General features: G+C 40.9%; 1 protein-coding gene across 1 annotated transcript in view; it reads right to left on the bottom strand.

Moving 5' to 3' along the window:
• Positions 1–368: 368 nt before the first annotated feature.
• EXOC2 (exocyst complex component 2) overlaps positions 369–11,290 on the bottom strand; it is a 260,684-nt gene continuing 249,762 nt past the window's right edge. Inside the window, exons 25-27 of the mRNA XM_006870567.1 lie at positions 5,564–5,625; positions 2,683–2,742; positions 369–462 (exon numbers count right to left, since the gene is read on the bottom strand). Coding sequence (XP_006870629.1) covers positions 369–462; positions 2,683–2,742; positions 5,564–5,625 — 216 coding nt within the window. The remainder of the gene's footprint in view (positions 463–2,682; positions 2,743–5,563; positions 5,626–11,290) is intronic.

Below are 11,290 nucleotides of genomic sequence, written 5' to 3'. Positions count from 1 at the left end.
ATCAAGATCTTCATGTGTCTTGGAACCTGCTGGATGGAAAAGTTGGAGACTGGAGAAACGGTGCTGTACGCAGGGAACACAGCCATGTCAGAGCCTCCCTGCCACATGGAGCTGAGGGACACAGAGTTCAGAAGAGATTTCACACAGGACACTGTCCAATAGGGATGACAAAGCAAATACTGTTTGGGCATTTCAAATAAGGTTGTTTGGGTCAAAAGAAAACACATATCAGATTTTTCTAAGCTAGCCATTGGGGGGAAAATCTATAAAGCCAGGGTTTTATACATAAACATCTTCAGGAATTTAAGAACTTTACTAGCTTTATTATCATTCTTTCCTTTCTAGACTGCTTTTGCTTTGTGGGGCATTTATGTTTTCATCATCGTTGATGAGGCAGCTTGGAAGCAGGTGAGCTGCAGATGCATGCTGCTCTTGAACTTGTTCAGAAGCTCCTCCAGGGACCTGTAAGGGACGAGAGGGCACGTCACAAGCTGACAGAACCAAGGCTGCCTAAGAACATAAGAAACCAGTTAGCACTGCCAGTTACTCAACCGCGACTCCACCTGGCTGGTTTTTAGAAGGCAGTTGAAAAGGTTATTATTTACAGATTCTTAACCTCATGGCGCTGTGGGGTAATGCACTGGACTGCAAGGTCGGTTTGAACCATGATTGGTTGTTCAAGCTCACCAGCTGCTCCTTAGAAACCCTATACAGCATCACTTAACAACAACTTAGTAACAGAAGTCAATCAGATAATTTAATTAAAAGGAAACCACTAATCTCCCTCCTACATCCTAAACCCAGGTTAATTAGGTTCTGCCCTAAAACAGTCTAATAATGTTCAGGCCTATCTTTTTTCTTTGCTAAACTTCACTGTTTTTGGTGTTGAGTTTTCTGTGTGTAATAGGTAAGCACATATGGTAAAAATAAGGAGATTGAACAGTTTCATCACCAAATCCCTTTGCCTTGCCCTTTGTAGTCAATGTCTCTCCCCAGACCCTAGATTCTAGTCCCAAGCAACCACTCATCTATTTTTCTATGCCCTTAAAATTTCTTTTTCCATCTTTAACAAATAAATATCGGAGAGTGGTAAACTCACCAAAGAATGCAGGTTAGTTCTAACTCTGCTAGGCAAATCATTCTAGCTCAAGTGTTTCCCAGCCTGGTGGGACATATTCTTAAGAACAGCAAGAGCTGGTTCCACATGTACTAGCATGCGCTGCGTGAAGATAAACGTCTGCACACGTGACTACCACACTAGGCATTTAGGGGGTACCTCAAAAAAAATTACATTGTTTAACAATGCTGTGAAATAACAGTGATTATTTTAATGTTTTATCATATTTATTTTCAAGACATAAATAAGGCTTAGAACCAATTCAGAGAGGCTGAAATTTAGTGCTCGAAAAGAACAAGAAATCACAGCTTGTAGATATGGGCTTTGTTTGTACACCCACCCATCTGCTCATTAGAAATGAAAACAAGAACCACACTACACTGGCTGTTGGTAGTAACCCTGCATAGGACTTCCAAGGAGCAGCTAATGAGTTTGAACAGCTGACCTTGAGGTTAGCAGTCTAGTGCTAATCCTACAGTGCCACATCCAGACTACACAGTTGCTACTGTTGTTTAGTGCCATGGAGTTAGTTCAGACTCTTACCGACCATGTACAGGAGTGGCTGGTGAGCTTGAACCACTGACCTTGCAGTCCAGCGCATTAACCCACAGTGTCACCCCAGGACTCCAGTAGTAATTCACAGAGAACCTGTCTGCTGCCCCTCTTCACCTTTTGGTTCAGGTCTCCTTCTTTCCTGCTATTTCCTACGCAGCCCATCTCTGGTGTGTCTTTAATCCAACACAAACTTGGAACTGCCTGATACAGTTAATTACATTCTTCAGAAGCGTGCTAATTATTTTTCCAACTAGACCACTAGCTCTTTGAAGACCTGGAGCCAGGTCTGGCATCTTTTGAATCCTTCACAGAACCCAGTGGCGTGGTCATCACAAAGCAAGGGGAGGGGGGTATACGTCGTAAAGGGTGGTGGGTGGCCCTAGCTGCAGAAGGTCTACAATGCCTGTGTGCTTTTGGGAGGGAAGCCTAACTCTTATGATGTCCGCCCAGCTAGCCTCTCACAGCTCAAAACTTCACATACATGCAGCAGGAGTGCCCGAGTTTGAACACAGGCTACAGCATGAATGAAACCCATGTGTCTTCCTCACCATGCATAGCTACAAGTATTTTCTTTTTAAATGTTACAGTTTATGGAGCATGAAATGTTTTACTAAATGCAACTTTATCAGTAAAAAGCCACACAGATCCTGCATTTTACTAGGATGGTCTCTTTTACATGAATTTAGATATTCTTTTTAAAAAAGCATAGCAAATAATGTATTTTACCATGTGAGTCAAAATAAGCTTTCTTTCTAATGATTTTTCTGTATTAGTCACTTAAAACAAGGAACCAACTAATTACTTAGTTGCAATAAACCCAGAAGAAAAGTTTCATATTTTTCTGTTATTCAATATTCCCCCAGGAAAGGTAACATTAACAGAACATGTAATATTAAGGGTTAAGTAATGATCATCCTTAAATCCAAATCATTAAAAAAAATTCTGCCACAGGGTGCTTCTGGGGGACAAAAATGACCTAGTGGATCCTGGGAAGGAAACACAGCACTTACTTTTTATCTGCTCCACTGGAGAGTTGAGGCAGGACTTCCAGAGCTTGTTTAAAACTGGACCTGGACAGAAAGGTTAGCATGAAGGCCGGAGCACTGCATAGCTCTAAGCGAATTCAGAAGATCGTTAAAATATTCTTAAGCATAAAAACCAATGTGAGGCAATGAAGCAAGTGTAAATATGAGGAAAAGTAAAAGTGAAAAACAACAGAAAAAGTAAAAGGGGCAGTTACTAGATGGAAGCTTTGTAATAGAGTCAGAACAACTAAACTAGGAAATGAAACGTAACTTGAAAAAGCCAAGGAGAAGCTGGTTAAAGAAAGGATGACAGGTGAGATGCTTACTAAAGAAAAAGTCTGTCTTTCCAACAAATACCTGGACTACATTCAAACAGTGGTAAGAAAAGGAAGCTGAAAAGGTTAAGAGTACGTCAAAACATTGTGAAATTTACACAAATAGGGATGTTTACAGCATTCATTCATATCAATAATGCTTGGTTTACAGTTTGATATCTTAGAACTGAATATGATCTGGACAGGTTTTAGCTATTATTAAAATAATAACCACAGGTAAATGTTGGTGTTGTTGAGTGCCATCGAGTCGGTTCCGACTCATTGCGACCCTGTATGGGGTTTTCGAGGAGCAGCTGGTCAGTTTGAACTGCCGATCCTGTAGCTCCAACTAACCTTATGGTTGAGTGCCTATCTGACAGCACCACAGCAGGACCCCGCAGGTAAATGGAGGATTCAATATCATTTCTTTACATGAAAAAGGCATAAAGAAGTCAATTTAAAAATGACCAATTTGAATGTAGCTGTTGTAAGCAAAAGTATCAAACCAATTACCAGTTAAAATGAAAAGCATCTTAGATTATTTGGTAATCACTTGTATTGTTCACTAAGGAACAGTTCTTAACTTTAGGACTGGCTGACTGAGGGCAAGAAATACATGCAATTATTCTTGACTTGGAAATGTGGTTTTGATTTTGTACTGAAAAACAATCTCATCAATTTACCAAGAAATATATTGTTGACTAGCGTTTCTCAAACTAGGGGCAGGTGTCACAGCAACACACACACAAAACCTGAAAAATTCCATCAGGGTCATAAAACCATAGCTGCAAGTCTTTAGTCGTTCTGATAGGGTATGGGGACACAATAGAGCTTGTTGGCACACTTAGCTCTCCTTTGTCAATATTAACTAGGCTATCCTCTTTCCTGATGTGGCAGGAAGTTACATGTCATTAATTACCTGATTTCATGCAGCCTCTGTTGTTGCGGTTCAGTGCTGCTGAGTCAGTTCTAATTCACAGTGGCCCTGGATAGGGTTTCTGAGGTTGTAAATCTTTATGGGAGTAGACAACCTCACCCTTTTCCCCAGAGAGGCTGGTGAATTTGAACTGCTGACCTTTTGGATAGCAGTCCTACCTGTGGCTTGTGTTAAGTCAGAAACTACCTGTACTTTGGAGAGACACACTTTGTTCTAGATAGAAAGCTTTAATATTATGAATCTGTTGTTCCCCTCTCACCCAAAATGCATGCCGTCCTTTGCAGATACACAAAAAGTGGCACTCTCTCTTCTATAAGCATCAGAAAAGTGAGGCTCTGAAGCAGTCCAGGGACAAGCTAGGTAAGAGCAGGAATCAGATTCTATGCCACCTTAATCTAAACACCTTGTCAAAATCACCCAAACAGGCAGCTTTCCCTAAATTCTCAAAGCCAAAAAAAATATATATATATACAGCCACAGTTCTAACCCGTTCCAATAGCATTTCTGAAATTTAATGTCTTCATTCCTTGCATCCCTCTTCTGAATTAAGAAAAAGAAATGTGTTCTTTTTTCACTTCGGCACCAACAGCTGGTAAGAATTAGGAGGAGGATGGTGTCACTCATTTGCTGTGCCTTGACATTTAGAAAGTGACTCTACACACTTTTCATTTAATTCCCCAAACAGTTTTGCTTAGATAGGTACTTATGCAAAGTATGTGGACACATGCAATAAGGACCTAGGACTTTCTACCTTCTACCATTTCTATCTTTTGTCCATTGGGGAGAAATATGATGATTGGAGAACGATGTGGATCAATAATTAGCAATGGACACAATTCGAAAATGGTTCTGGTAAGCCACGGTGAATAAGAAAGAGAAGCTAGTTTCATTTGGTTAGAAAACAACAGCACAAGTCTCTTCCATGTAATGATGAAAATCAGGACGATGATGTAAGCCATGTCATCAAATGCTGGAAGTGAACACCATGGAGACCACGTAAAGCGTCCTTAAACAGTTGATGGGTAGATGGATGGCTTCCCAGGCAAAATACAAACAAAACCCAATATTCCCTAGTTAATACTCTCAATGAAGTAAACAGTTTTATATAGTAAGTGGTTAGTGCTGTTTCACTTCACCTACTGATATTTTTGTGATAGAAATCCTTGTACTTTCATTCAAAACAGCTAAAAATTATCATCGTTTCCACTACAAAATTTTACAGACAAACCACGAGGTTTCCTCTTACACTGATATTTACAACCCTCAATCTGTCTCTCAGAATCTGCTACGGGCACAGTAAGACTTCATTCTGTTCCCTCCTGCCACCCCACACTTTTTTCTTTTTCTTTTAAGGAAGTACATCACGTGTTGCTACATCATGTATGAGGACTAAGACTTATCCATAATGAATGGAAAACTTAAAAGTGTATTAAACCTTTCCCCTTTTATTTTGTGCTACAAACATGCAATGTTGGAGGAGCCTGGCTTACTGTGAGTTTACATTAAAAAAATGATCCTAAACTTAATCACTTCCGAAAATCCTGAACATTTCCCTTGATCAACTGTCTTTACAAAGAGTAGCATAGAGAACAGGAGCACTTAGCATCTTACTTACTTGCTTTCGGGTGTCAGATAAATGGCCACAGTATCTCTTAAGGCACAGATTTCAAGCCTTGCCTGAAGAAGAGAAAAGAACATAAGTGACAAACTGGAGGCCCTGCTTCCATTACGAACTAAAAACGATAGTGTGGCCCAACAGCCTCCAACTGGGCTGTAAGCGCAGGACTTCAATCAGCATAAAGTGACAACCAGGCTCCAGGAGACAGTCTAAAGAAACAGGCAGTGGCCAAATTGATGCTGACTGTGGTGCCGCAGGATAAAGCACTGGGTCTAAGGTCAGTTTGAACCGAAAGGCTAGCAGTGCAAATCCACCAACCACTCCTTGGAAACCCTAGGTAGGGTCACTGTGAATCGGAATCAACCCAACGGCACTTAACAATCACTGCAAAAATGATCAGACATCAAATGTGACTGTGTGAAATCAGGGAGCCAGGGACCTTGCTGCAAGTGGTACGAAGCGTAGAGTGATTTCCAGCGGCCTGTATTCATTACCCACTGTATGTTGCTCATGTTAAGTGCCCTCGAGCCAATTCTGACTATCAGTGACCCTGTATAGGCTTTCTGAGGAGCAACTGGTGAGTTTGAACTGCCAACCTTGCAGTTCATACTGACCTTGAAGTCCAGTGCATGAACCCACAGCACCACACCAGGACCCCCATTATCCAACTACTACTGTGTTTACTGGTCTGGCAGTAGAAGGAGAGAGCCCCTGAAGAACTGATCTGAGGGAATTTGCTCTCGTACAGCACTCTCTGTGGGCTTGTACACTCACACCTATGACCAGCCACACACACGGACTCTGATCTTCAAACATAAGCTGAAGTTCTAGAGATTCAAGACCACAGCTATCAGAAGCTCGGCTGGTATTTCTGCAGAAGTGACAAGTCAGGCATAAAATTCACATGGGAATACAAAGGATTCAGGAGAGTCAGACCAACCCTGAAAAACAACCAAATGGGAGGACTCTCACATCCCAATTTACAACTTGGTCCTACAGTAGTGAAGATTGTGTGATTTCGACATATGGACAGACTAAACCAATGGAAAAGAATTTAAACGTTCATTTGACAAGGATTCCTGTGTGGTGCTGTAGGATCAGCACAGGACCGTGAAGCACAAGGTCGGCAGTTCAAACCCACCAGCTGTTCCTTTTAGGCTCTTAAACTGTGGGAAACATTTTCCCCGCCCAGTTTGTTATTGTTAAGTGTCGTCAAGTTGGTTTATACTCATAGCGACCCTGTACAGCATTTCCAAGGAGCAGCTGGTGAGTTTGAACCGCTGCCCTGTGGTTCAAACTGACCTTGTGGTCTTGTGCTTTATTATGTATTTGTGATAGCAGCACTTGATAACTAAGACAGTGCCCAAACAATTTCATGGGAAAAGAAGAGTCTTTTCAACGAATGGTGTTGGAACAACTGGATATCCACATGTAACAGAATACAGCTGGAGCCCTTAAACACATACATACACAAACTCAAAATGGATCACAGGCCCAAATGTAAGAGATAAATCTGTAAAAATCTGAGGAAAAAACAGGAGTGGATCTTTACTGTGGACCAAGCAAAGCCTTCAAACCATAAATAATAAAAGAAAAATAATAATTGGGCTTCAAAATTTAAACTCTGTGCTGCAGAAAGATAGCATCATGAAAGTGTGAAGACAACTTGAAGAAGGGGACAGAAATGTTACAAATCACATATCTGATAAGGGTCTTGTATCCTGAATACATAAAGGTCACGTATAACTCAATAGTTAAAAAGATAATGAACCCACTTTAAAACTGGACCAGTGAATGGAACTGACCGCTCACCAAGGGAGATATACAAATGTAGTAAGCACATGAAAACCAGCTCTACATCTCTGGCTACTGTGGCCAGTAGCTATCAGGTCACTTCTGACTTAATGGAGAACACCATGTGTCAGAGAAGAACCTGCTTCATAGGGTTTCTAAGGCTGTGACCTGCATTCCAGGCCCGTCTTCCAAGGTGTGTTCAAACCCCCAACCTTTTAGCTTGGAGTTGAGCACCTAACCATCTACACCACCCAGGGACTCCTCAATGGTCATCGGAGAAGTACAAATAAAAACCAAAGTAAGGTCTTCTAAGATACTAGTGTGGCTATAATCAAAAAGGGAGTCCCAGACCAAGATGACGGCGTAAACAGGCCTACACACCTGTCTGCAACAGACACCAACAAATAACAACAACGCCCCCCAAACAAACAAGCGAACAATAGAAACTGACAGAACTACGGACAATTGTCACAGCAACTAAGTGAACCCTGAGTCAAGGAAACAATGATGGCAACCAACTGAATGCCTTTGGTATGTTATGCCCCATCTCTTCCCAGGGCCAGTGTTGCCTTTAAGATGTGATGGGAGGCTGATCTCAGGGTCCAGAAGTAGCAAAGCAGACTTTACTCACCAACTATTTGTGAGCCGTTACTGTAGGATCAGCACTGGACTGAGACCCCTCTGCTGCTCCTTGGAACCCCTACATAGGGTCACTGTGAGTGGAAATGACTGGACAGCACTTAACAAAATCACCCTGTTATTCATTCTAACCTGTCTGTGGTGGCATGAAGGACTTGTGCAAGATGCTCATCTTGGCTTGGCCTGTCTCAGACTTCTCTCAGGGAAGAGCGTTCACATGCAACGTCCAAAAGATGCAACTGCCTGGGCTAAGCATGGTTCAATTAAGTCACACCATGACCACCCAGAAGGAGACGAGGGAGGAAGTTTCTTTGGGAAATTATGGTTTTCAAAAGTACCATGTATACTGGAAATTAGGAAAGCCACATGTATGTTTACAAGCACAAGAGGCATACTTAGAAAATACCCAAGGAGAACCTATGTTTTCTACTGCAGGTTGACCCTTAGGTGTTAATGTGCTCCATGTCCAAGGGCCCTAAAACGTGGCCAGTTTGCAAAGAGGTTTTTTTGGCCCTTTTTAGTTCAAGGAACACTCTATTAAGATACTAGATGAACACAAGCTAAAAACCAGACTTCAGTGTTGATGCATGACAGAAAAGCAATCTTTGTAAAATTAGCAAGGGAAAGTCATTAAACAAATGTACTATAACAGCCTTCAACAACACAAGCGAACAAAACCAAATTAAGAGCTAGCAATGGAGGATGGAGGGAACCTGTTTTCCAAAGTTCCAACGACCCATTTCCAACAAAAAATGACATGCATTCAAAGAAGCAGAAAACTAACAGCTCATTCAAAAGAACAAAATAGAGCAACAGAAACCTCCCTCTGGGAGGCAAGACAAAGGCTTTAAAGCAACAGCAACAAATATGCTCAAAGAGCTAACGGAAAACCTGGTCAAAGATCTAAAAGAAACCAAGAAAATGATACATAAACTAAAGACTCAATAATATGACTGAATTATAAAAAGGAAACGAACAGAGCTGAAAGGTACAATAATGGAACACTATGCATGTTGTTGTTGAGTTCTTTCGAGTCAGTTCTGACTCACAGCGACCCTGTATAGGGTTTCCAAGGAGCGGCTGGTAGACTGGAACTGCCAACCTTGCAGTTCAAACTGATCTTGCATATCCTACAGTGCCACACCAGGACTCTATGCAGAGAAATTGTTAGATAGGTACTTAATTTGCTATGTAAACTTTCCCCAAAACATAATAAAATATTTGTTATTTTTACCAACATTCATTGTGAAACTTTTTAAGCTTACAGAAAATTTGAAAGAATTTTCCAGTGGCCCATCCGTATTACTTTCTTAGGGCTGTTCAAACGAAGTGCTGCAAGGTGGGTGGATTTAAACAACATACATTGATTGTCTCACAATCTGGGAGGTTAACAGTCTAAAGTCAGGGACTGACTCTCAAGGTTTGAGAAGATCATTTCTAGAACAAGATTTCTTTTGCTTGGAGCCCACAGCATAATTCCCATGTCACCTGGCTGTCTTCCCTCCTCTGTCTTTTTGTGTATCTCCTCACCATCTAAATTAGATTAGGACTCTATCTCAGTATGACCTCAAGTTAACTGATAACACCTTCAAAGAATCTATACAAATAAGGACTGTTAGCAGATGCCAGGGGTTAGGACTTAAATATATCTATTGGAAGGATACAGCAGTTCAATCCATAACAAACCGTATACTTAATATGTAGATTCTACTATGCGTACTTTATTGTACTTGTTTCATTTCATACAGACATTTATCTCCTACCCCTCACTGATGTCTCTATTTTTTTGGATACATTTCAAAGTAAATTGCAGACATCACAATACTTTCGCCTGCAGAGCAGCTGGTGGATTAGAACCACAGACTGCTTGGTTAGCAGCTCAATGTATAAGGTACTCTGCCACCAGGGTCCCTCTGTATCTATAAACTGTATCACTCATCAACTTGGGAAAATTTGAAACATGACATTGCAAACAATTTTTCCCCTCCTATTTCTTGCTCACTTTTCTGGGAATCTAATATTGTCCCATGGGTCCCTGAAGCTCTGTCCCTTTTTTTTTTTTCCCAGTAATTTTTTTCTCTGCCTTCAAATTGGGTTATTTTTACTGAGATGTCTTCAAGTTCACTGAGTTTTTTCCTTAATCATCTACATTCTGTTATTATCATCCAGATTTAAAATATAATATATATTGAATTTTCTGTTCTCAAACTTCCATTTAGTTTGCTGCTGTTGTTGTTGTTGTTGTTAAGTGGGTTTCAGTCAGTTTTGACTCAGAGTGACCCTGTATAAGGTTTCCAGTCAGTTTTGACTCAGAGTGACCCTGTATAAGGTTTCCGAGGAGCACCTGGTGAGTTTGATGCCGACCTTGTGGTTCACCCTGCTCAGCTCTGTATCCATTCCTTCATCATGAACATATATATTCTCTTTTACATCATCAAACACAGTGGCTTTAAAACAGTGTGAATAACTGGGCCATTTTGAGGCTGGATTCTGTCTCCTATTGAGACTGGGTCATGCTCCCTATTTTGTTTTGTTTGTACCTATCAATTAAGTTTTGCTTGTATCCTGGACATTGTGAATAGTATATGTCATGGAGACTCTATATTCTGTACGATGCTTTTAAAGAGTGTTGATTTTTATTTTGTTTAAGAAAACAACTTATTTGGGCTCAAAATGAAAACTTGGTGTCTTGGACAGCATTTCGATTCTTACTTCAGTCCTTTGAGCCTTAGTTGAGCTGCTTATAATGATGTTTGAACATGAACATGTAGTTTATAAGTCAAGCAGAGTTTTCGGCAGTGTTTACGAGCAATTGAGCCTTTTGCTTTATACTCTCTGGGATAACTCCCCACGCTTTTTTTTCCCCCAGCAGCTGGAGTGGTGCTGAGCCTCGAATTCAAGCCAGAAAGACAGCAGGTTTTCTTGTGAAGTCTTAGTCACCTTGGGACCAACTTTCCTAAGAAAATTCGTGAAATGTAAGGAACTCACAAGCGTCATCACTTCATTTCCACCAATCCTCATTCTTCATTTGGTCAGGTATTGCTTTACAACATACTCAGGATTTGCAATTGCTCTCGGGGAGGAACTGACCTGAGAGAGGAGGTCTTGTAGCCATTACTGAAATCAAAGCAATGCTGCCTTTTAGAAACATACTTGCAGGGCTTCCAGACCACTGAAAACTCACAGCTAGTCTGCTTGCATACAAAGAATTATTTGGTTTACAGAATATTTATAGTTGCTACTTTAATTATTTTAAATAACTAGTGTGTAAGCTGATGGAGTAAGCACTGG

The sequence above is a fragment of the Chrysochloris asiatica genome, unplaced genomic scaffold (assembly GCF_000296735.1).
Source record: "Chrysochloris asiatica unplaced genomic scaffold, ChrAsi1.0 scaffold00144, whole genome shotgun sequence".
NCBI classification, from domain to species: domain Eukaryota; kingdom Metazoa; phylum Chordata; class Mammalia; order Afrosoricida; family Chrysochloridae; genus Chrysochloris; species Chrysochloris asiatica.
The sequence above is the reverse complement of the archived record's forward strand: the minus strand, read 5'-3'. Positions and strand labels throughout refer to the sequence as shown.